General features: G+C 39.4%; 1 protein-coding gene across 14 annotated transcripts in view; it reads left to right on the top strand.

Annotated features, from left to right (window-relative positions):
- The window catches only part of frmd4a (FERM domain containing 4A), a 156,528-nt gene extending 136,198 nt beyond the window's left edge, over positions 1 to 20,330 (top strand). For 8 of the 14 annotated variants that reach the window (XM_053235202.1, XM_026927257.3, XM_026927256.3 and 5 more), the window contains 11 exons: positions 1,124 to 1,265; positions 2,097 to 2,238; positions 5,553 to 5,686; positions 5,950 to 6,072; positions 7,005 to 7,236; positions 8,391 to 8,447; positions 9,492 to 9,729; positions 10,396 to 10,551; positions 10,652 to 11,463; positions 12,534 to 12,630; positions 15,240 to 20,330. In XM_053235202.1, coding sequence (XP_053091177.1) covers positions 1,124 to 1,265; positions 2,097 to 2,238; positions 5,553 to 5,686; positions 5,950 to 6,072; positions 7,005 to 7,236; positions 8,391 to 8,447; positions 9,492 to 9,729; positions 10,396 to 10,551; positions 10,652 to 11,463; positions 12,534 to 12,630; positions 15,240 to 15,342 — 2,236 coding nt within the window. In that variant the 3' untranslated portion in view covers positions 15,343 to 20,330. Of the gene's footprint in view, positions 1 to 1,123; positions 1,266 to 2,096; positions 2,239 to 5,552; positions 5,687 to 5,949; positions 6,073 to 7,004; positions 7,237 to 8,390; positions 8,448 to 9,491; positions 9,730 to 10,395; positions 10,552 to 10,651; positions 11,464 to 12,533; positions 12,631 to 14,470; positions 14,539 to 15,239 lie in introns of all 14 variants that reach the window. The other 6 variants (XM_026927253.3, XM_026927251.3, XM_053235203.1 and 3 more) reach the window with 3 other exon arrangements.
- The last annotated feature ends 6,766 nt before the right edge of the window (positions 20,331 to 27,096 follow it).

The following is a 27,096-nucleotide window of genomic DNA, read 5'->3' as shown; positions in this document are numbered from 1 at the left end:
AACTATGCAGGTCAGAGTTAAATTGAGCTAGGAATACATTTATATCATGATATAATGCAGTCTTAAAGCATAATGTTATAAAGCATCATGCATGTCATTATGATCATTTATGAAAATGCATTACACATATTTATTATGCATAATGAACTGTCAACATGATCTATTATAAGTAGTGTTCATAACACATTATAACACCAGTAATAACTATCTTAAGCATCTTGATTTTTGAGATTATCAGGAAATTGTATTATCTATATGACTTGTAAAAGAACTGCAACTCCACATAATCCAACCCTAATAATGCATTATAGACACTGCTAGAAACTGTAATCTGTTCTATAATTAATTATAATAATGTATACAATGAATGTACTCATAGGTTGTTAGACATATGGCCTTCATAGAAAGTGTTACCAAAAGTACATCATGTAAAATAAAATTCAGCGAGGTAAATATAGCAGATATTTCTCAGAGCAGAATTTTAATGAGTCTGGAGTGATTTATTATGCGAGGAATATCTTATATGTAATACTCTTTGCATGGAGTTTTGCATATTTTCCTCACATCTGTGAGGGGTTCCTCTGGGTTCTCCGGTTTCCTCCCACCTCCCAAATACATGCTGATAGGTGGATTAGCTCTAGAATTCACTACATGTGAATGAGTGTGTGCATGGTGATGGACTGGTGTCCCATCCAGGGTGTATTCCCGCCTCAGACGCAGTGCTCGTGCGATAGGCTCTGGATTCACCTGAAACCTGACCAGGATGAAGCTGTTACTTGCAGATGAATGAATGAATAATGAGTCTTGTAAAATTCACTATATTAATGTGTTATATTGTAACAGAAGAATACTGTATGAATAATTCAGTGTTAACAACATAATGGCAGGTAAACAAAAAATAAAACTAAAATAAAATTGGGCAAAATATGGTCTCTGCTTATAAGCTAGCCAATAAAACAAGGAGGGTACTCGCTAGTTAACTTTAACAAGAAGCAAGGAAGTGCGTTATCTAAAAGTATGGAGGTTCGCTAATGATACAGCAATACAAGCTAAACCTGATATTATATTGTACAGTGTAATGAAATTCAGTGAATATAAAGTCGGTTTGTGTTTGCTCCAACTGCAGGGCGTCGGTAACGCGAAGGACGTTCGGACACAGCGGCATCGCCGTGCACACCTGGTACGCCTGCCCCGCCCTCATCAAATCCATCTGGGCCATGGCCATCAGCCAGCACCAGTTCTACCTGGACCGCAAGCAGAGCAAGGTGTGTGTGTGTGTGTGTGTGTGTGTGTGTGTGTGTTTGTTTTTATATCTTAGTGCGGACCAAATGTCCCCAGAAGGATAGGAATATCTGACAGTTTTGGATCTAGGTGTAGACATAGCATGAATTAGTAATTAGTAATTAGCAGTAATATTTGTTACTAGGTCTTCTCAAGAATAGTAACACAAATATGTGTGTCTTGGTTTTGTGCATTTGAGCAGGTATTTGTGTCCCTAGATATGTATATGTATATATGTGTCAGAGTGAACACTAATGAAATCAGTGTGGAAATAAATTGTTTTTATTTATGCCCATTTTAAAAGCTGTTTTCGTTAAGATAGATGACAGAATGAGATATTTTTGCTTTCTTGCTATTCAGCATTTTTTGTTAGAAAACAAATAGAAAAGCTTAATGTTGAACATTTTCCATTCATGTCCATTATACACGTATATACTGTAGTTTCTTGTACGTAACGGTAGTAGCTGTTCTCTAATATGACCGAGTCACATTACTTGTTTAACTGTTCAGTGATTACATCATGTGCAACTGAATGGTGTTAATTCATTTCACAATTTGTCTAGACTACACACATGAGCACTTCACACATGCACTCACACACACACACACTCACACACACTGTGTGACTCCTTAAAGCGAGCAGGAGGATTGGGTTACACTTTTAAAAGCTGGGAAATGTTCGTCTCTCGGAAAATCCTGTCACACACTATACAGCTGGCTAGCACATTCAGTGTGTGTCTCTATATATCTCTGTGTCTCCCTGCATTTATTTCTTTCTCTCTTTCTATCGCTCTCACTCGCTGTCTTTCTCTCAGTCAAAGATCCACGCAGCACGCAGTCTAAATGAAATAGCCATTGACCTCACAGAGACGGGCACGCTGAAGACCTCTAAACTCGCCAACATGGGCAGCAAGGGCAAGATCATCAGCGGCAGCAGCGGGAGCCTTCTGTCCTCAGGTTAGTGCGCGCACACACACACACACACGCAATTTATATAGGTATGTTTGCCTGATGCTTAATTTCAGTGTCACTAATGGAATTTTTTATTTATGCATTTCACTGTGTGTGTGTGTGTTTGTGAAAGTGTGGGCTAGAGTGAGAACAGCTCTCCACACTGTTGGTTTTGGAAACTTGCTGCAGTATCAATTATCATGGACAGAAAGCGAGAAAGAGCGAGAGCAATATAAGAGGAGAGAAAGAGGGAGGAAGGGAAAGACGGTCATCAGCCTTTCGGCCTGTAAGCGAGGCGAGAGAGTTGAGAGATGAGATCACTGATGTGGAGGCTCACTCAGGCCACTGTGCTACAGTTCATCTAAGCTGTACTTCTAATTTATTTAACCATTTCAGACCTACATTAAAACTTTAATACTTGTGTGTAAGTTGCAGAAAGACAGCGATGTCTCAGAAACAACCAGGACATTTCTCCTGTCAGATCTCTGATAAACTGGGACTCGTTAGCCCAGGGGTGATTACCTGGCAGACCATGGATCCAGTATTTCAGCAGACTGAACCAAGTACTTGAAAAAATAATGTAGTAGAACCAATAAATGGGTGCAAAACATTAGAGTTCAGTGACTCTAATTTTCTAAGCATGAACCAGCTCAGCTTCTGTAGCAGATTCTCTGTTAATCCCATCACATACAGTTATGTAATATATTTAGCTGAAGGCAGCTCATCAGGTCAGAGCAACAAGGCTAGAGACGTTAAGTCAGGAAGGGAAGTTTTCAAAGCCGTCATTTTCCCCTTTTTTTTACTCTCTGTTGTCTAATTAGCGAAGTGAAGCGAATATTTAAAGAGCATTGGACAAAGTGTTTATTCTTCCTGCTTCATATTCTATTCTGCTAGTCAGAAGTGGTAACATGTAGCACCACTACAAAACAAAACCACTTTGAATTGGCTTGTTTATAGCTATAATCTTATAATAAATGGTTAAGCATTAAAAGGTAACTGCTGTCACCATTCAGTCATGTTGGTTGCTTATCTGGACATTTGTAAGCAGGAAGTTTGTGTAACTGGACCTTTACAAATTTTAGTTGAATATCCCTGTAGAGGCAAAAACTCTGAATGGACACTTTATTTCTCATGGACCATAAGGCAGCTGGATAACGTGGATTTTAATTTAACACTTTACACAGCAATGTGATGACTGAGAAAATGCTCCACATGGGAAAACTGAGGCTTCCTGGTTAGCTTGATGACTCTAGTTTTGCAGAAAACAATCTTCCTCTTTTCATTTGTAAGAATTGTGACACGCATGCTTTGAATTTTATTATCTCCATCTAGATGGCGTGATGATTTTTTTAAAATAAAATGCTTAAATAATAAATTCTACATAAAGAAAATAATGAAAACGAAGCGCTTTTGCACGAAGCGAATCATTTTTGGAGTGTGGAATCGACTCCAAAGATTTGTTTTCAGTGCCAGAACCCTTAAATAAATCAAATAAAATAAACCCCCAGGACCAGTATGTGGGACCAGACTTACATGCTTTATTCCCATAACTACATACTATATTTAGTTAGTATAACTGTAGTTACTGAATAACATGTTTTAGGAGGAATAACTAAATAATAATCCAGAATTTAAAAGGGTTCACTGGAGCATGAGCTCTTAGCCCCAGGGACATTAATGATAGAAGAGAGTCCTGGTGTGTGTGTACAGTATATAGCCCATGTTACACCCACAGCTGCTCTAATCCCAGCTCTCCCCTGGTGTGAGTGGTGTGGGAGCTCGGCCCTGCTCTATATTTACTGCCTGGAAGAAAAGGCTGATTTAGAGCGGACTGAGTGAGGGACAGGAGGGATATACCAGCTTCGTCCTTACTTTCCAAAACAATAGCCCTCTGTTCTTATGACAGAATGTGTGCAAAGAGTGTGTGTGTGTTTGTGTGTCAGGAAAGAGTGTGGGGGGTCTTGCTTATCTTATAAGTTCACACACATAGACATAGACATAGACATATTTCTCCATAAAAGAGACAGAAGGAGAAACAATCTGACTCAGACAGTTTGATTTTCTGAGCAGAAGTGAAGCCGTTTCTTTCTATTAACTGGTGAAAGAGTGGAAACTTCACTTCTCTCTGTCTCTCTCTCTCTCTTTCTCTCTCTCTCTCTCTCTCTCTCTCTCTCTCTCTCTCTCTCTCTCTCTGACACTCGTGAAAGCTTTAGAACTAAAGAATGCTTCTTTGAAGTTTAGGAAATCTGCAGTTTCAGGAATATCACTGAGTCGGAATTGGGACATTAATCCTTTCAGAGTAGGCATCAGAATGAAATTCAGCATGGTGTGTCTAATCTAGAGCATCTCACAGTCTCAATTCTTTGATTTCATGTGATGCAGTTTGTTTGCCATGCAAATGCAGACATCAGGTGAAATAGAAAGCTCTGTTTGGCAATAGTGACCATTTATTTCCTATTCAAACCACATAAAACTCTTTCTGTTGCCCAGTGAATTTATCACTTTGTTTGTTCTGTATATAGAACAGCTTTCAGGCTTTCCTGAGTGACACCACAACCTTCAGAAACTCAGTATACACACACACATACACACACACACACACACACACACACACACACAGGGGGGTGATCTGGACAGGTTGTATGCATGTCATCTGCACTGATATTGAAAATGACCTGTTACTAATTTTCTGCCTGCTACTCTGTACATACAAACACACACTCTGGATCTGGCTGACCTCACTCCCGGTCTGCACACATGAAAGAGACCCCTTGACCCTTAACCACCTCACACATACACACACACACACACACACTGCTGGTTAGCACAAGCCAGGTCCAGTGAAGAGCAGTAACACACAGCAGTTTCAGATATTACAGTTCACCCAGCTGTATTAAAAGTGCACTAAGGACACAATTGCTGTTAAAGCGCCTTATCAGAACATTCCACTCACTTCCTTTTAAACTTTTGGGCTCTTAGAATAGGTACACTCATACACTAACACACACTCACAAACAAACAAAATGTGCTAGCCAACAATGAGTAAAGCTGCACTTTCGAAGCCCTTTATCTCTATCCGGAAACACGCTCATGCACACACACAGTATGGCCTCAGAAACCCCAATCCCACCCCACAAAATACACACACACAAACTTTCAGTGTGAAAAGGTCACACTTGTTGTGTGCCCTTTATAATATTCCCAGTCTTATACCTTATTGTGTCTTTGTTTTTTCCCCACACGCACATGTATCTCAACACAAGGTAGAATGTCCGATTGATGTTTGTGGCACGTGTGTGTGTGTGTGTGTGTGCGTGCAGGCTCTCAGGAGTCAGACAGCTCTCAAACGGCTAAGAAGGACATGTTGGCGGCTCTGCGCGCTCGGCAGGAGGCTCTGGAAGAAACTCTAAGGCAGAGGATAGAGGAGCTCAAGAGCATCTGCATTAGAGAAGCGGTCAGACACACACACACCCAGACACACACACACACACACACCACTTTATCAGATCCACCACTACACAATTGCTTTAGTCAAACATAAATTGACAGAACGTCTTATCCCAGAAAATAAGAAATGTGCTTTTTGTGCTTTTATTGGTTGTATTAATTGGTACCAACAGGAACTAATGGTACCTGGGAGTGGGGATAGCAGCACGTTTGCAGCACATTTGCAGCCCAGATGCACAGAAATGAGTGTGTCTGTGTTGTGTGTTTCAGGAGCTGACTGGTAAGCTTCCTAAAGAATATCCTCTAGACCCAGGAGAGGAGCCGCCTACAGTACGGCGCAAAATCGGCACAGCCTTCAAACTGGACGAACAGAAGATCCTCCCCAAAGGAGAGGTGAGTTAAACCTTGACCTCTGACCTCTGGCATTTCTGAAGACTGATGAACATTTCCGGACTCATCCATTTCCCGACACGCTTGGAGGACTCACACAGCTGACCTCTGAGAATTCTATACAAATATTTCCTGAACCAAACGTTCCAGAGTTTTGCGTGCATGTTTCGTGTCTGTGTGTGTGTGTGTGTGTGTTTGTTTTCATAAATAGACCTAGTTCCTAGTCTGGCATGATTCAGTGGAAGTGATGATAGCAAGTGTATGTAGAGCGCAAGCCAGATGAGCAGTTTGGGCATGGAGGAAAAGAGGGTGTGTTTTACTGGTCAACGTTTTTCAGATCTTCATATTTATCTGGCAGAGTAACACACACAGAGTAACACACTATCCACATCGCTATCCACCCACATCTGCATACATGAGTTCACAGACACCTGAGATTGGCTAGATTCGCTGTGATTGACAGGAGAGAAAGAGTAATGCCAAACCACCTACCTAGCCAGTTTCGCTTTCTAGACTCCTGGCCATGGATGACTGTCACATTGTCAGGATTTGAAGTTGAAATCTCCTGAATGTGTGTGTGTGTGTGTGTGTGCGTGTGCGTGTGTGAGGGGAGTTGAAAGAGTAATATAATGTAGCTATAAGATAAGGTTCATCAAAGCTTCAGGGTCTCATCACAGCAACTCACTTCACTTTGAAACAGTAGTAGACAGTAAGGACTGTGTGTGTGTGTGTGTGAGATGTGATTTGAAACACTCAGTTACTATAGCTGTGTTGTCATTCTGAATGTGTATTTTGGATGAGTTTTAGAGGGTGATATGAAGGATTGTGTGTTTTTTGGCCTGCATGACTGGCTTTTGTGTGGTTTCAAATGTGCTAATGTGTGTTCTTACCTGCCTGCCTGTGTGTGTGTGTGTGTGTGTGTGTGTGTGTGTAAGGAGGAAGAGCTGGAGCGTTTGGAGAGGGAGTTTGCTATCCAGTCTCAGATCACGGAGGCGGCACGGCGTTTAGCCAGTGATCCTCATGTGAGCAGTAAAAAGCTGAAGAAGCAGAGGAAGACATCGTACCTGAACGCACTAAAGAAGCTGCAGGATATCGAGAACGGCATCAACGAGTACCGTATCCGTTCGGGCAAGAAACCCACGCAACGAGCCTCGCTCATCATAGAGGGTGCGGAAACACACACATACACACATCTGAGACTGAACACAAATCCACACATTACTAATGCACTCATATCCAGTTCAAAATTGGCACCATTTTTCCCAATAAAATGGTCTAAATATGTACTAAAAATATTGCCAAAAATTATTTTTCAGACTATATTTTTATAATCATAATACAACTGTAAAAAATATTTCAAAATTTATAAACGTTGGCTTACACCCTGTATGTTTTTTTTTTTTTTTTTTTTTTTTAAATAAAGTATATTCCGAGTTATGCAGTATGTGAAAGATTTAGCCCTGGTCACATTCTCTTCATCTCTTTAGGCTAGTTTATACTTTTACTTTCAAGCACATTTGCATGTCTGTGTCATGAGGCACAGATGGGGGATTATGGGTAAGCATAGAATCCAAAGGCACACACCTCCAAAACCATTGAATGCATTGTCCATAGCTACTTTTTTCAGATGTACAAGATTTTGAATCAGTTTTTCATTTTCTGCCCCCTAGTGGGCACTTTCAAGTTATGTGACTGCCTTCACATGTTCACAGATATATGGATGTGTATAAGTATAAATCAGGCCTTATTTACTTATAAGACTTTTTTTTTTTTTTTTTTTTTTTGGATAAGAAGCTAAACAGCTGGTCTGGGTGACTGAGATATCTTTTTCTATATGAAGAGAACAGAAAAACACATGGGGAAATTACACTGTTAATGGCAGCCACTGCGCTGTGTGTGTGTGTGTGTGTGTGTGTGTGTGTGTGTGCGCAATGGATATGCTGGGGTAAAGGTGGGGTTGTTGCTCTCTGAGCTCTCTTCTGTGATTATGAAGCTTCATTAAGTGAGTTAACAAAGTGTCCCCCTGCAGAAAATCTGCCCTGCTGAGAGCAAGAGGAAGTGCAGTTGCTGTAAAACAGCATGTTTGTGACCTCCGCTAGGGTTGGGGCGGGGCGTGAAATTAATTTAATCCTTACACACACATAAATAAGAGCACTCTCCTCCAGACTACATGGATAAAGACATGTAAGCCTAATCATTAGCAGCCTGATTGAAGTGTTTGTGTGTATGTTTGTGTGTGTGTCTGTGTGTGTGTCTGTGTGGGTGGGTGGGAATGTGTTGAGTGATGTCAAGCTCTGTGTGTTTCTGTCTCTCTCCTGCAGAGGCGAATATCGGCTCAGAGGACAGCTCTCTCTCTGATGCTCTGGTGTTAGATGATGGTGAGTCTCTCTCTCTCACACACACACACACACACACACACATATTATATATACATATATATATATATATATACATATATATATATATATATATATATATATATATATATATATATATATATATATATATATATATATATACATACATAAATACATATACTCAGAGTATATAGAATATCGGTTCAGAGGCACACATACACATATATATATATATATATACACATATATATATATATATATATATATATATATATATATATATCGGCTCACACAAACACACACACACACACACACACACATATATATATATATATATATATATATATATATATATATATATGTGTGTGTGTATGTGTGTGTGTGTGTGTGTGTATATACTGTGTATGTATGTGTGTGTGTGTGTGTGTGTGTGTGTGTATATACATACATAAATACATACACACCCCACGGAAGTGTGAGTTGGCTAATAAACTTTAACTAGTAGCATATGGAGCAGTCTTGACCTCAGGATGCTGCTTTTGCCTAGGCAGTTGTCTCCTGATGGGACGTTTCCATAGTAACAATACTGTGCATATTCAGTTTCACTTTACAACCATCCAGTTATCCACACATCCGTCATACAGTCTATCATTGTTGTCCATCAACCTCTAACAGGGCTGTCAAAACCTGTTAAAATGACATTAAAATTTTAATAACTTTAAGGATGTAGTATTGCAGTGCAATTAAATATTAATGAGCCTATAATAGCATACAGCCCATATTTTATTTACATAACCCCTAAAGCTAAAAGTTTTCTAAATCAAAGAAAATTGTCTCTGCCTAAAGGAGGCTGTCCACTAAAAGTCAGTGACCAGGTAAGGAGGACATTAGTAAGAGAAAGCTAATTCTGAAGAGATCCACAGCTCAGATGAGAGAAACTGCTGGAAACTCAGCAAACGTAGAAAACAGTTCTCTGGTATGATGAGATGAGCATTCAGCTTTCTGGCTTTAGCATACACCACACATTCTTGTGTTCTCATGTTCTTTTCGTCTTTTTTTCCCCAGATGATCCCCAGGTAGCAGGGACGCCCACCTTCTCTCCGGTTTCCTCCCCTCATAAAGGCCTTCCTCCTCGGCCTCCGTCGCATAGCAGACCTCCTCCTCCTCAGTCTCTGGAGGGTCTCAGGCATCTGCACTACCAGCGCAGCGACTACGACAAATCTCCCATCAAACCCCGCATGTGGAGCGAGAGCTCACTCGACGAGCCCTATGAGAGGGTGAAGAAACGCTCCTCTCACTCCAGGTGTGCACCAGTCAGACATCTGGAACTGTAGTCATGCTTACCACTGGCATGCTAGCACAACAGTACAGCATATTACTATATATGCTTTATGTCGATACAAATTAATTTTGTCTCAAAAAACGTGATTTCATAAAGGTTTGTTCATATTTATTGAAAAAAATACAGAATAATATTGCATAGCTCATACAGAGTGGGCATCCAACTTACATTCAGAAGCAGAGTGATGTGGATCGTGAATATTTTTTGCTTTATATGCATTAAGGACATTTGAAGTACATTTTGCTGAGACTGAAATTATTCATTATAAACACATTCAGTGAGATTGAGCACTCGAGTAACATGCTGAACTAATCTTAGCTACTCATTACAGTCTTCACAGTGCCTTTGTTGTTATGGTAACATTGGCACTAAATCTTGATTCTTGTGCATGCATTAGGTTCAGATTATATCGAAAATAAGTGTGTAAATGCAGATTGCTGAGTGCATATGAACAGTTTATTTGGAATCTGAATGAATTCATTTGCACTAACAGAAATCTTTGCAGGAAATGATTAAAAAAAAAACTTTTGGGTAGTGGATTTACATTCTGGTGAATTTTCAGGTATCCTCTGTTTTTTTCTAATTCTCTCACGCTCTGTGTGTGTATGTGTGTGTGTGTGTGTGTAGCAGTCACAGGCGGTTCCCCAGCACCGGCAGCTGTGAGACTGGAGGGAGTAACTCTTTGCAGAACAGCCCAGTGCGCACGCTGCCACATTGGAACAGCCAGTCCAGCATGCCCTCTACTCCTGACCTGAGAACCAGGAGCTACGTCCATTCAGCCAGGTATACACACACACAAACACACACACACACACACACACACATTTGCAAAGTGACACAGTTGTTTGGTGATCTTACTGATATTTGAACCTCTATCTCTCAGCCTGTCTCAGCCTTTCCGTGGGCGGAGCTCCAGCCTGGAGTCTCAGGGGAAGTTGCTGAGCCTAGAGGCGGGACCAGAGGCGGAGCTTAGCCCAGACCTCTTCCTGTCAGGGCCACAGCGGGCAGGAAGCAGCGGCTCGGTAGTGCCAGATGACTGCTCATCATGCACCAGCCACTCGAGTTCAGAGCACTGCTGCCCACCGGTAGGCGCCAACCCCAACTACCGCACCCTAGCTGAGGACTCACCTTCTAGAGCACGCCAACGTCAGCGCCAGCGTCACAAATCCGCCGGCCACCTGGGCACCTCGAGCTCGGGCAGCATGCCCAACCTGGCCGCACGTAACGGTGGGACACCCGGAACAGCCCACCAGGGCGTCTACCTGAACAGCCAGAGCCAGCCATCATCACAGTACCGCATTAAGGAGTATCCGCTGTACCCGGCAGGCAGCAGCCCAGGCGCTGTGGTGGTCCGCAGCCTGGAGAGTGATCAGGAAGGCCACTACAGCGTCAAAGCACAGTTTAAGACGTCCAACTCATACACAGCCGGTGGCCTCTACAAGGAGGGCTGGGGGTCAGCAGGGGAGGATGGTGAGGGCGGCAGTGCCAGTGGCAGTGCCAGGCTCACACCCTCCAGGTCTCAGATAGTGAGGACTCCGTCTGTAGGGAGGGAGGGAGGAGGGAACAGAGTGGCCGTGTCTGAGGAGCTAAGGTGCTGGTACCAGCGTTCGTCCGGATCGCTCAAAGAGCACTCACGTCTCACGCACACCAGTTCAAACACAGGGAGAATTGGCACACTGGCTAAGGGCTCACCAGGTAAGACATCCTGCTCTCTCTATAGAGTATGTTTCGTCTTCATATAGCATGATGTGTTAGGGTTATTCCATATTGCTCATGTACATCTTGTTAACACTCTATTTGATATGATTGTCAAATCACTTCAAAATTGTACTCAAATTCAAACATTTCAAACATTTAGTGGTCAAATATTAATCAGCTTGTAGGTTTATACTGCCACAGAGAGAATCAATAAAATGGGCATTTATTTTCTATAAATCATGATTGATGTCACCATTAAGTTAGTCATAATCATAATCATATACTTTAATGGTTTAGATTCGTTTTTTTTTATTGAATCATTAATTTTTTTTTTATCCATTTCTTATTTTTTTAGCACTGAGATTTAGCTAGATTTAGCCTCCAATACATCAAATGCCTTTTTATTCAAATGCCTGTTTGGTAGTTGTTAAATATTCACTGTCATATCATAGTTTTTTATTCTGTTTGGTTCTTTTAGATTTAATTTGGCATTTTTTGTTTTCAATTTAAATTACATAAATATGAAAATTAGAGTAAGATTCAGTCATCTTTCTGATTGAATTTGAAATTAATTGAAGGCCATAACATAAGGTAACGTATCATAATGTAACATAACATAACATAATATAAAAGATGTTTTGATCACTTTACGCATCTTTTTCTGTTTCATTCACACGCTTCATTTTGCATTCAGAGCATCGTGATTAATACCTCCTCATCAGTATGTGGGGGAGACAATAGTGTTTATTAGTGTGAGTTTAGCTAAATGCATTCCTCTGTGTGAGGGAGTGAGATGCTGTCAGGGTGGTCTGCACCGTGTGTGTGTGTGTGTTCGTGTGTTCATATGTGTGTTGGGGGGGATAATGGCTTGCCCTCTGGCTGACTGAAACACTCTGGGATTTAATCCCAAAATCTGTCATATGGGAGTGTCAGTGACAGGCTCACTTTATTTATGTTATATCTGCTATAGCTCACTCCAAAAGTGAGAGTGCATTATTGTGTGTTTCTGTGAGTGCATAAGTATGCAATAACTGTGTGTGTGTGTGTGTGTGTGTGTGTGTGTGTAGCCGCCTCTCCACACAGCCAGAGAAGTGGAACTCCATGTAGTGAGTCAGCAGCAACGCCACCCTGCAGCCCCCAGCACATCCTCAACTGGCAGAGCGGGTAAGAGTGAGAGTCAAGTATTGGATCAAATTGGACAAGTTTTTCGATTTTTAAAATAACGCGACCTTTATGTTTTTAATGATAAATTGTGTAAACTGTTGACGTGCTTACTGGTTTATTTTTCATCTAAGTGGACCATCTAGATGGTTTGATAGTCATCTTTAGGATCTAATGCTAAAATCTATACCAGATAAGCATATCAGTTTTAGCAAACCGAAAGCAGTTTACTTTAACGCTGTAAATTCAAAGACTTTAAAATAACAGTTTGTGCAGTCGTAACCCCATCATGGGCTGAGTGATGCACCTCTACCAGGTACAGGTTAAGTGTTGTCAAAAATGGGTTAGGAACATCTTGTCAATATCTTATTCAATTCCTAAATACTGTACAATACTGTAACAGTGGATTTAGGTGTAGTAATGTGCAGTGGCAGTATGTGTAGTACTGTAATAACAGTGGCTTTAGGTGTAATAACAGTGGCTTCAGGTGTAGTAATGGAGGATGTAGGTGTAATAACAGTCCATTTAGGTGTATTAACATAGGCTTTAGGTGTAATAATAGTTGATTTAGGTGTAATAACAGTGGTTTTAGGTGTAATAACAGTTCATTTAAGTGTAGTAACAGAGGCTTTGGGGGTAGTAACAGAGGATTTACATGTGGTAACAGAGGCTTTAGGTGTAATAACAGTCGATTTAGGTGTAGTAACAGAGGCTTTAGGTGTAGTAACAGTCGATTTAGGTGTAGTAACAGAGGCTTTAGGTGTAGTAACAGAGGCTTTAGGTGTAATAACAGTGGATTTAGGTGTAGTACCAGTGGTTTTATGTGTAGTAATAGAGACTTTAGATGTAATAACAGGCTGTAGGTATAATAACAGTCGACTTAGGCATAGTAGTAGAGGCTTTATGTGTAGTAACAGTAGACTTAGGTGTAGTAACAGTGGTTTTAGGTGTAATAACAGTAGATTTGGGTTTAATAACAGTGGATTTAGGTGTAGTAACAGTGGTTTTAGGTGTAGTAACAGTGGTTTTAGATGTAATAACAGTAGATTTAGGTGTAGTAACAGTGGATTTAGGCATAGTAACAGTAGATTTAGGTGTAGTAACAGTAGATTTAGGTGTAATAACAGTGGTTTTAGGTGTAGTAACAGCAGAGCTGGGTTTAATAGCAGTGGCAGTAGGTGTAGTAATATGGCTGAGTCTGTACTAAACACTTCTCTACATTTAGGTCCAAAAGTCCACAAACAAATTTTTTTTTCGCAAGTTATAATAAATGAATACAGTTCTTTCTATTATATTTCTCAAACAGGATTATTAGTCATATAAATGTGTAGATAAACAATAATTCCTGAAAGAGCTACAAGATGGATTTGTGTTAGTGTTTTCTACAATTATTCAGTCTTTCTCAACTCCTACACACTAGCTCAGTCGACCCGTCTCGCATCATTGGAGAGAGTGACACATGCCACCTCCAAGACATAAAGCAAAAATTACCAAAAAAAAAAAAAAAAAACAGGATGTCAATTTTTGGGGTTTTTTGTAATCATTAAATAAAATCTAGTTCTCAAAAAGCAGATGCAAGTGTTCAAACTCTACTGCATGGACTTGTGTCATAATAAAAAAAAAAAAAAGTGTATAACCGCACATCCATGTCTTAACCCTGCTAAGCTTAAACACTGCTCTTCTTTCACTCGCTAACTTCAGTCACTGTTCACACAGCTGCTAACCTCTCTCTCTCTCTCTCTCTCCCCCTCTCCTTGTATCCTCTCTAACCAACTTCTGCTCGGTTTGGCCTGGGTGTGTGTTCCTGTGTGTGTGTGTGTGTTTGGTGTTTTCTTCGGGGCAGTGATACAGCTGAAAGCTCTCCTACTGAGGACCGCTCTCCCTCTCACCAAAGCACTGAGCAGTAGAGAGGTACTCTTACTTTCCTCCTCTCTCTCTCTCTCTCTCTCTCTCTCTGTGTCTGCCTTCTTGCATGTTGACTCTGCCTCTTTTGCACTGTTTACGTTTCATGCTTCTTGTTTATTGATTGTATGCTGATCAGATATTAACCACATGAATTCGCTCATGTAGTGGAATGCATCTTCCGTGAGCATCTTCTGTGAGCTGCAACTCAGCTAATTAGACCTGACCACCAACTGCTGTTTTGTTCCTCATTTCTAGTTGTTTCATGCAAAAGATGGTGGTCACATCTTTTTAAATTTTTTTTTAAGAATGCCACATTGACGTTCATGGACCATATAAGATATGAGTATTGGGAAGAGATTTGGTGGTAAAATGTGGCTTGTATAGATGACTGTAAAGATGGATATTTATACATCTGGCTAATTGGTTAAGCAGTTGGATGAAAATTTGTTTTGAATGTCTTAGCTGCACTTTTTTTCTTGCATTTTTATCTCGATAATCCCAATCTGGATATAATGCTGATACTCAAGACGCATGAAATGACCCCATGTAAACACATTTGTTTTCAGTGACTTTTACTGTGTCTTGAGATTTAACAGTATTAATATAACAATTTTTTGTCATGATAAAAGAATGACCGTAATATGACCGCGTGTGTGTGTGTGTCTGTGTGTTTGTGTGTGTGTGTCTGTGCATATGCTTGCTCACAGATCATTCAGCGACAGCTGTTTCCTGAGCAGTCCCCTGTGCTCTGAGCTCGCCGACGTGCAGTGGTATGGACACGAGAAGGCCAAGCCAGGAACTCTCGTCTAAACTTGTCCCTCCATCCATCTCCTGCTTCATCCCTTTCTTCCTGGAACAGTGTTCTCTGGGCGGATCTGTCCACAGGCTGGACCTCAATACATATTATAGACATATGTACGGCTGGAGCCAACACCCCTTCACCTTCTCTCTCTCTGTGCATATCCAGCAGTACAGTGGCTCTGGAATTTGGGATCATGGAGGTCGGAACGAACTGGACTAAACCAAACCTAAGTTGACTTTGCTGACCCTCCCACTGCGTATCGTATGAACTCTGAACTGTGACCCAGTTAGCTGCCAGCCAGTTGCTCCATATGCACAAAAATCTTCATCCAATCCCATCGCTGGAGTGATACACCAGGGGTGTGGCCTCTCTCTTTTGGAGATGTGTTTGTGTGTGTATGTGTGTGTGTGTGTGTGTGTGTGCGTTCTAGTGAACTGCCCCATGTATGCATACTCAAACGCACACTTCAGTGTGCAATTCTACATAGAAAACAAGGAGCACACACTCTTGCAGAACATTGCTGTTGGCCATTTTGTTCGTATCCTTCATGTGCACTGTTCTGTTGGAGTAAATGCGATGAATCACACACACCCCAGTCCACCGAGTGAACCATGAAGCCTGTTTCCCATTTTATAACGTTCTGTAAAATTATGTGCGTAAATAAGTGAGACCACAAGACCGCAAGATGACAGAAACACCCTCTTGGATGTGAATCATTCAAGAAAAGCAGCATTATTGGCATTTCTAATTTATAAAAATGGTCATGTTAGGAATTAGAGGACTTTCCAGCACTTCCCAAAAGTGAGTGATCTCGGAAACACTATAAAAGTCGAACCGCAAAGCACTGCAATGACAACTGAAATCCGGCTAATTAGTCCTGAAAACCTTTACGCCACTCCAAAATATATGGTTACAATAAATAATACATAAATAAATGACAATTCTGACATCAGTACATTTCCGATTTTAGAGGTGGTCAGTGATGTATAAGTCAGAATACTTTTTGTATCTATTGAATTTCTCCTTACAATGTGACAATTAAATCTAATCCTAGGGGATAAAACAAACTATGTCCTCCAACATCGAACAATCAGTAGAAAGAAGCACCATTTCAGAAAACTCCATCTTACTAGTATTTAAGTAGCATGTTATAAGCAAGACACTGAATGCGGATGTTAAACCAGCCAGCTTTTGCTAACTACCACATAAATTATACTGATAAAGTGCTAAACATTTTGATAACTAATAACATGAGCTAAAATTGTATTATAATGCTCAAACAGCAGTATACAGGGCATTACTAATATAACTGTTTCACAAACTTCAATAAACATTAGAACCAGCAACATTAATATGAAAACAAGTCGCTTATTAATGTAATTACTTATAATGTAACTTTAATACAAGTAATTATAGTGGTTCGTTTGGAATCTTGCTGATGTCATGACCATCCAGGAGTGCTTAACGTCACCTCACATGAACTAGGGATGTAACCAAATACAAATACTGATCATGTGTGCTAAACAGATACAAATACAGACACAAATAGATGTACTATTGTTTGTTTGGTTTTGTGCCATCTGATTTAGACTAGAGGTGTGTGTCAGGACTGGGACCCTGTGAGACAAAAAACAAAAAAAATCATGCAAGTGGGAGGTTTTTTACTTTCCTGTGGGTTTGTTTAAATTAGGCTGCTAGTTTATCATATAGTTTGGAACTAAATTTATTAGACAATATTGCAGGCAGGTACAAACAATAATAATAACTGCATGAGCAGGATTAAAAACAGACCAGACCAGATTAAGACCATGAACTTATGAACTGATATGAACTCTAGTGAGTTAAGTTTGAGGAACTATTTAAGATTGAGAGCCAGAACATCCAGAACAGGCCACGCCCACTTTGGGCTTAAAACAGAAGAAGCACTAATTAAATACAGATACAAACACTGGCATTGCGTTACACCGATAATATCTGTGTTCACGTAAGAGCAATTAGCCTCACATTAGCCTCACATTAATGAGTGCAGCTTTACAATATAACGTAGAGACATTATTGGTGCTTTAAAATCATTTCCACTGATCCAGATTAATCTGTGGAATCTTAATTCTGGCTGGTTTTATTGGCAAAGTGATACATTGATCAAGCCCTAACAGGAAATAGGATGTGTGTTTGTCCAGGTGTTCCAACAATTATTCACCGGTATAATGAAGCGGATACACTGTCGCTTTTGTGTTCGTTATCATTGCAAGGCTGCGTGTACACTTGTAGGGACTCAGCATTTGACATCATTATCAGACATTTTTGCAAAGGGTGATGATTTTGAGGCTTGTGGTCTCTATCTGTCTTTTTTTTTTTCATTTATCTGCATTTCATGTAGAAGTTCTATCATACAATAGCTGTAAAGTTTCCCAAAAGCCATGTGGTGCCATATTTGATCTGCTGTTTTAGGGGAAACTCCTCCCTGAACGCTAGCTAGATGTGAGCTGTGTGTTAGTGTAACCTTCTCAGACGCTGAACGCTGAAGTACTGTATGTGCCACTCACTCTCTTGGGCAGCTCCACCAGCCTGCTAGCCACCATGGTGCTCTGAGCCTCTACTGTACTGTACACCGATGAATTACAAATCCCATAATCCCCCTGCTCTGAGCCCACAAGCAATCCTTGTACCTGACATCTTCAACATAGGGACCTTATTTTTTAAAATTTCCTTACTGACGGAGTTTTGCTGTACTGCATGCAGTTAGCACCAGACTGTTCATACTCGGTTAGGGACTGGATGAAACTATAAGAGCACAACGTAAAGGGGCACACAGCATACAGAACAGCCACTGACCAACAAACTTCTCTCTAATTGATCTTACCTCTGTGCCATTTCAAGAGACAGCCTAAGCATTCCAGTATACGAACAGAACACACGCATCCGGACCTCGGTTCTGAAAGCAGAAAAACCTCCACACTCACCTTAGGCTCTCAGATGGAGAGGAAAAAACACAGGGTGTTTGTGTTTTTCTAGGCAGCGAGATTTTAACAAGAAACGATGGTGCTCTTCTCCTCAATCTGTGTCATGTGACGGGGAAACACGGCAAGCCATACAGTAACAACCACGTCTAAATACTAATCACTCCGCCTGGTACAGCATCACACACACTCGGAAATGGACACCCTGCAGCAAAGGACTTAAAGAGATATCTAAAAGCACACTCTTTTTTTTTTTTTTTTTTTTAAAGTATACGTTTTTCCATTACTATAGCGTATGTGCGTTATGTGCCATCAGACCCTTCATAACAGAGTCCAAACCTAACACCCTGCAATGTGAAATCAATTGCTGTTTGTGTGTTACTTTTACGGATCCAAATTCAACCCTTTACCCAGAACAGTGTAATGTTGCCTCTCTTTTAGGCCTGGACGGTGGCCCATAAGTGCAAAACATATTCACAAACCAAAAAAATGCAACAGCAAATCAGAAAACATAGTAACAAAAGTAAAAAAAAAAACAGCAAATGAGAAAACACAACAAAACTAAAAACGCAACAGCAAATCAGAAAACACAACAAAACTAAAAACAACAGCAAATCAGCAAACAACTAAACTAAAATCATAATAAATCAGAAAACACAAAACTAAAAACGGAACAGCAAATCAGAAAACACAACAAATCTAAAAACACAGCAGCAAATAAGAAAACACAAAAAAACAAATCTTAGCAACCAATCAGAAAACAACAAAACTAAAACATCATATGCTCGTTCATGATTGGACACGGCCTGTGATTATCACAAGCAAAACAAATTGCACTTTTTCAGTCTGTTATCTAGTTAGCCTAGCAAAAACAATTTAACGGAAAGTTACGTATAGTGTTATTAAACATCTGATAACAACAATCTTTTATTAAACATTAAACTGTAAACATCCTCTAACTCTGTTTTCCACCATCACTAGGACTGATGTATGCTGTAGCCAATCAGCAACAAGCGTGTCATGCTCTCGAAGGACCTCCCTTTCTGTTTTGAGATAATATTAAGGTGTTTTCTGATTTGCTGTTTTGTTGTTTTTTGTTTGTTTGGTTTTGGTTTTATTGCATTTTCTGCATTTTTTTTGTTGCATTTTGTGATTATTTTTGCGTTTTTCGTTTGTTAATGTGTCTTGCACTTGCAGGTCACCGTAGGCCCGAGTTCAAACTCATGATGGTTCAGAGGCAAATTCAGTTATCTGGTGTTAATGAACCCATAGAAACAGAGCTAAAGATATCCATAACCCTTTCACGTGAAGATGCAGTCTCATTCCCACAGTGCTGTGATTCAGGCCTCATGCTTATCTCTCCACTGAGAATTGAGAAAACGTGTATTCTCTCCTCATGCCCTCCTTCCTACCTGTATTTAATAACAGCCTAAACCTTTTATAACAAAAGAATAAACTAACACATTTATCAACATATATGGAAAAGACTATGGAAACCTGTCTGGGTTATTTTACAAGACAAAAAAAAAATGATGTTCAGATGTTTTAATATTTTTTTTAATCAAACAGTATTTGTTTTATTTCCTTTTTTTTCCACTATGTCAGGACAAAGTAACCCTTTCAGGTGCTACAGGATGACGAGTTACTGCGTTGTTTCCTAGCTGTAGACTTTTCCTAACCGTTGTCAATAGTTTTAATACGAGTCGTGCAAAATGAAGGATGTTAGTTACTAAACCGTGTCGCTCACTCCCTCATCCCTGACAATAGAGCATGTTTTCATCACTTTATGGAGTTCAAATCAAAAATAACCGCACACGTTATAACGGTGTTGTAGAAAAACAAATGTGGAGTTGTTGGGGAGAATAACAATGAATTCCACAGTTAATTTATTCTTTTTCTATTAAGAATTTGTATAGTAACTTTACATTTTTCAAAAACCGTGTTGTTGGCAACTGAATCTGAATTTTCCAGATGAGAAATGTGGTGGTTCTTGAGATTATGAAAATAAATTATTGCTGAATGTTCTCTAAACTTAAGTGTGACTTTTCATTTTTTTTTTTTCTTTTTTCTTTTTTTTTTCTTGCAATCCAGGTTTTTGGGATAAACATTGTTCTCACATTCCATAAAGAAGTTGCAAAAAAAAAAAAAAGTCATTAATCTGGTGCAATCATGTGAAGTGCAGAATATTATGAATGCTTAATGTGTAATAGTCATTATTATTCATCAGAGAACAGCGAGAGGGAGATGACAGTGACTGCTCGTGCTCTTCACCCTCTTCAGCATGTTCCCTGAGGTCATATTGAAATTACTTTCTTCATGAATATTAATTTGGGAAATTGTACATATGAATTTGTAATGACTGTCGAGAGAGGCTGGCGTCTGGATGTGCTGCTGGGTTTGAAGGGAAAAAAAAAACAGCATGCTTTGATCCTAATTGAAACTTTCACACCATTTTCCCTCAAGCAGTGTGTTGTTATACTGGGCTTTTTTTAGCTAATTTGTGCAGCAGGTTTACACACTGCTGGAGTCAGTCTGTAGCATTGTAGTTTTTTCTGTACTAAAAGCACTGGGTCTGAATCTGAGAATCTGACACAAACCAGAAAGAAATGCAGGAGTTTCTAAATATAGTCACAATGTATGTTTCAGTGTACATGGCTGCCTAGTGCAGATACTTTCACAGTGAGCAAAAAGGCATGATGTGCTTCAAAAAAACTTAATGACAAGAAATGCAGTAAAACCACAAGAAACAGTGATAGCGTTTTTCCAATATGGAGTAATTTATTACTGGTAATTGGAATGCAGCTGGACGCTTAATCAGCGGCATTGCTCCTGGACAGGTATGGAAACTCAGACTGTAGAAAGCTGTGAACTATTTCGAAGGCCCGCTTTATATAATGAATCATAGATTCCCATTTATCACCTAGAGAGCCAGGTAGGGAAATGACTTGGATGAAGCACATTCGTGTGTAATGCTAGCTAACTCCGGTGCAGCTAACAATGCTAACATTGGAGGTGGCAGTCAGGTGGCATTAAAGCTTATACATTCATTACAAAGAAAAACAGGACAGTGAAGGAAGTCTTGACTACTGTCATAAATCAGTACAAACTGAATTTCTCGTGTTTATTGTGCTATAACTTGGCTCTTTAAGCAGTGAATGGCTGTGTAGGCAAAAAGTCAAGCTAAAATGCTAACACCATCAGCCACCTGATCAGGGACTCTGATGCCCACAGCTGTAACAAGAAGAGTACTTGTGTAATGTGAATGGACAGTCTGGATAAGTGAAATGTAATGGTTTTTAAACACCAAATGCAATAAATTAATTGCTTGCTTATTTAAGAGTTAGGATTCTGAAAAAAAATTGAAAAAGATTTTTAAGGATGCATACTTATTTTGCACACTTATTTTTTAAGTATGCATACTCATTATGCATACTTACATTTTTAGTATGCTTACTTATTTTGCACATTTTTTTTAATGATTAATGCTTATTTTGATATTTATTTTGCTATTTCTGGCTTCATCAATAAACCTGCACTTGCATCCAAACTGCTGTCTGTGCCTGACACTACTATAATATTTAGTAGAGTCTTACTGACGTGTGTCAGTAGTGTCCTGATACATGTCAGTAAGACTCTACTAAATATTATAGTCGGCATCATAGAAACTAATTTGCAAACATGAGTCAAATTAGATTCTTACAACACAATAAATAACTCAAAAGCCTCCAGCAAATTTAGGGAAGGACAAGGATGAAGTGGTTCCTCAAAGTGAGTGACTGAGTGATAAATTCAGTATATACACAAAATAAAGTGAAGCCTTTAAATGAGCAAAATGATCATATTGTGATTTAATCATTTAATTATATTATACTCTATGTATGAGTGTGTATATACAGTCATGTGAAAAAATTAGGACACCCCATTAAATATTCAGTTCTTTATTAGGAAATGTCAACATGTCAATTTCTGATCTTGTTTTAATTTGTACCTGTAGATGAAAATGATGTAATTGCATGTAAACAACAAAAAATCACTTTGTTTTCACTTATTAAACAAAAGAAATCAACAAAAATTAGTATTTCAACTGAGCCCTAATAGCTAGTGTTTCCCCCTTTGGCTTAAATAACCTCAATGAGAAGTTTCTTGTAGCCGTCTACCAGTTTCAGACATTGGAAGACAGTTTCCCCCACTCCTCAATGCAGAATTCTTTCAGCTGTGTGATGTTTGAGGGGTTTCTTGCATGCACAGTCCGTTTCAAGTTACCCCACAGGATCTCAATAGGATTTAGATCTGGGCTTTGACTTGGCCATTCCAGAACTCCTTGGTGGATTTACTGGCATGTTTCGGGTCATTGTCATGTTGCAAGGTAAAGTTCTGCTTCAGCATCAGGTTTTTGACAGATGGTCTCACATGTTCCTCAAGCACCTTCTGATACAATGTAGGATCCATAGTGGATTCTCTGATGGTGAGCTGGCCAGGTCCTGCTGCAGCAAAGCATCCTCAAACCATAACACTTCCACCTCCATGTTTCACAGTTGGTATGAGATTCTTTTGCTGAAATGCTGTATTTGGTTTACGTCAAACATGCCCTCTGTTATGGTGTCCAAATAATTCAGTTTTAGACTCATCTGCCCAAAATACATTATTCCAGAAGTCTTTGTCTATGTGTATCTTTGTCAAACTTCAGTCTTGCCCTCATGTTTTTCTTAGACAGCAAAGGTTTCCTCCATGCACACCTCCCATGATAATTAAAGTTGTGCAGTCTCTTTCTGATTGTAGATTCATGCACTTTGACATCAACTGTAGCAAGAGCTTGCTGTAGGTCCCTTCATGATATTTCAGGGTTTTTGGAGACTTCTTTAAGCATCTTGCGGTCTGCTCTTGGGGTGAATTTGCTTGGACGGCCTGACCTGGCCATGTTGGCAGTTGTTTTAAATGTTCTCCACTTCTAAATGATTTTCCAGACAGTGGAATGGCCGATTACAAATTCTTTTGAGATCTTTTTATATCCCTGACCAGACTCATAAGCATCAACAATCTTCTTTCTGAAGGCCTCAGAGAGCTCTTTGGATGTCACCATGGTGATAACCTCTCACTTCAACAATTAAGAGCAAACTAAACTAAATGTCTGAGGTTTAAATAAGGCAAGCCTCCTTCAAAATGCTCTGTAACGATGTTCTAATAATTTGCACCTGATGTGATACACCTGTAGCTAATCTTAGCCATTTTAAGTACAAGTAAATGTGGGGGTGTCCTTACTTTTTCCTCACAAGAATTTTTTTTTTTAATTACATTTTACAGATCATTTTAAAAAGACTTTTCTTTGGTTTAATTTGTTTAGTTATATTACTTGAATCTTCCAATATTGTTAAAATGAAGATCAAATGTCCATATATTTAACTATGTTAAAACACACACACACACACATACATATATATATATATATAAATATATATATATATATATATATATATATATATATATATATATATAAGAATTGCATTGCTAAAGGAATAAATACACATGAATTTACATGAACCATTTTCACATCTAATCTCAGTGTCTTTTTTATTTTATTAGTTTTATTAGTTATTTTGCAGTTTTAAATATGTTTTAACAACAGTTATATCATTTGATGTTGCTTAGTTGATTGAGGTCAGTGTGCTCTACTGGAATACAGTAGCCACAGATTTTAGGACCCTGCAGCCTCATGATATTAGCTGTACATGCTCGCTTAGTAATCCAGATTGGTGTGTGTGTGTGTGTGTGTGTGTTTGTGCCAGCTGTTGAGAGAGACATTGCCAAGATCCACAATTCTGCTGTCATACACGTATCGGCTCATTTAAACTTAAACCAAATTTTCACTGTTTTACTGGTTTTCAAGTCGACCTTTGCATTTATTTGCCTTCTGATTGTTACCAATTGACCAAACTAGACACCGAAAAAGAAAGATCTAAATTGAAAAAGATTTTTAAGGATGCATACTTATTTTTGCACACTTATTTTTTAAGTAAGCATACTCATTATGCATACTTAAATTTTTAGTATGCTTACTTAGTTTGCACACTTTTATAATGATTAATGCTTATTTTGTTATTTATAGGTCATTCTTAAAATGAAAAAAAATAAAAACCCATCCTCAGTGTAAATATAAAGCTGCTGAATGTTGCTGAATATTAATGGTTTTACACACAGTCGTCCCAGTTCCCTTTAAAAGTCAGGATTCCCAAACTTTTTGGGGAAACAATCCAAAATTGGCATTATGAAGTTTTGGTAACCCCAAGCCTTGACCACGCTACAGTTTTTAAAAAATTCTAGATTTAATATAGGACTACTGTAACATTTGAAGATTTTTATTATGTCAGTAAAATATTTACGTGTAACGTACCAGTCTTGTGGAAAGTGTTGTGTTGCGTTGTGTTGTAGGAAAATAATCCACACTGGGGTGGTGTGATACAGCCCTACGTGAAGCAGAAGGGTCTTGGCACATGACTGCAGAAGCAGCAGCAACACCATTGCCATTGTTCACATACTCGCTGAGTATCTTATGTACATCCAGAAAATTTAAAACCGACATCCACTAGACAGCACGCTAGAGTCAATACATCCCTGTCGATCAGATTTCCAAGTCAAACTCTAAAATGTTTATTGATTTTATGCATGGTGATGAAACATACTGACCAGCTCTGTCTGGCTTAAAACTTTCCACTGTCGTTGTTATTATTGTCATGGGCTGCGTCTCAAATCAAAAACTCTGACCTTATATTCAAAAGAATGTACTAATCTAGAAAATCCAGAAGGCTGGTACACAAAACAGATCTTTCGGTAGGTTTGAAGCTGACGTAAGGTTTTCAAAATTCAAACACTAACTGTAATAGGAAAGCCTGATTAGTAGTAGTTGGTAGTTGGTACTCAATAATGGTCTCGGATATAAGTATGTGCTTAGAGACTAGTTTGTTTAGCAGAAGTAGATTTTTATTGCTGAACTACACTAGTGCAGTGAGTCAGGAGAGTGAAAAGACAAAGATAACATGCACTATTTAAACATGGCTTGTCTGAATGTGACTCCCAGTAACATTTTAAAATGTTAGCACACAATATCCATCTCTGATGTTTCTAATATTCATTTGTAAAATACATGATTGAAACAAAAGAAGAGATTGTGAGTATCTGTTGTGACCCCATCTATAAATCAAGCGACCCTACGCGGGGTCACAACTCCTAGTTTGGAACCCGCCTGATTTAAATCCTTACCACTGGTGTATTTTTCTACATTCCCAGTGGCTTTCTCACCTCCTGCAGTTGCAGCGTCACTATAAGGACAATAGTGTTCTGGGTGACTCAGAGGAATTTCACTTTAACCATCACCACTCAGAGGACACCACTGTGAGTTGTGACATTGTCTTCCCCTGCCTCTTTCTTCCTGTTTGTGTGGTCAGCTTCCAGAAGAATGTTTGCTCTTCATACAACAGCTAAGGCTTTCCTGGAAAAGAGTAAATTCTGCACCTCGTAACTGTTGGTTTGGTCATTGGCCTAGTGTAAATGTTCCAGTTGTTCTCTTTGAGTAAACAGTGAAGGTTTCATCATTAGTAATTGGTGATAGCAAAAAAAAAAAAAAATCCCTTATTTACTGCAATTATCTCTTAAAAACTTCTTGCCCAAAGATTGGCTTTCACATCCTGAATTTGCGTTACAGTTTGTATTGAGATTCGCATGTTCTCTCCATGTCCTCGTGGGTTTCCTCCAGGTTCTCTGGTTTCCTTCCACCTCCCCAAAACATGCAGCTGCGTGGACTGGTTACATTAAATTGCTTCTAGGTGTGAATGAGTGTGCATGATGCACTGCAATTTCACTGATGTCCCATCCAGGGTCTATTTGCATTACACATTTAGTGTTCCCGGGATAGTCTCCGGATCCACCACAACCCTGACCAGGATAAAGCGCTTGTTGAAGATAACTACATGCAGATTATATATTAAAGGGTTTTTTTTTTTTGTGATGGGTCACATAAATTAAACATAAAGTTTTAATGTCACCATGTGATCATGCTAGCAAAACGACTCAAGTAAGCAATTAAAAAATATAGCAAGTAAAAAAAAATGATGCATAAAAATTGATTTTACATCCTGGCATGGTGTAAATAAATAGAATTGAATGATTAGACATGACTGCTTGTATCATTAAAGGGATTTACTGCTGGAAACAAAAGTTTCCAGAAGCCGAACATGAAATAACAAACAAAGAAAACCAAATAAGCATGAGAGACTCAGAGCTAGCTTCCAAAATCCTGCAATTCTCAGCAATTGATAACTCACACACAACACAAAACACACACACGCTAATAAAGTCCAGCTCTTCCTGAACAGCGTTGCCGTAGCAACAGTCTAGGCCGTTGCAGAATGTTTCCTTTCGGGCTTTGACAGCAGCTGGAAGTTTTTCTCTCATGCAGTGAAAGTGTGCGTGTGTGTGTTCTCCCACATGTCGTGAGAACGCAGTGCTAGAGTGTAATGAGGCTTTTTCAGGCACTGCGTGTATGTTTGTGTGTGTTTTCCCTGTTGCTGTGTGAGTGTTTTGGTGTAGCCTCTGGTCATTGGGAGTCTGGGCTTTCTCTCAGTCTCTCTCCTATATCTCGGCCATGAGGAAGGTCAACACATCTGGTCCTCTGTGAATAATTTACATGCATCCGGCTGGAAGAGTGAAGCTGATAGAAAATGTTTGATGGTCAACAGACAGAGTTAGAACACGTCCATTCCTAAAGACACAGTGACAAAGAAAAGATGTTCTTTCTTTGAGGGATCGGGG

The sequence above is a fragment of the Pangasianodon hypophthalmus genome, chromosome 6, assembly GCF_027358585.1.
Source record: "Pangasianodon hypophthalmus isolate fPanHyp1 chromosome 6, fPanHyp1.pri, whole genome shotgun sequence".
Classification (NCBI taxonomy): domain Eukaryota; kingdom Metazoa; phylum Chordata; class Actinopteri; order Siluriformes; family Pangasiidae; genus Pangasianodon; species Pangasianodon hypophthalmus.
The sequence above is the reverse complement of the archived record's forward strand: the minus strand, read 5'-3'. Positions and strand labels throughout refer to the sequence as shown.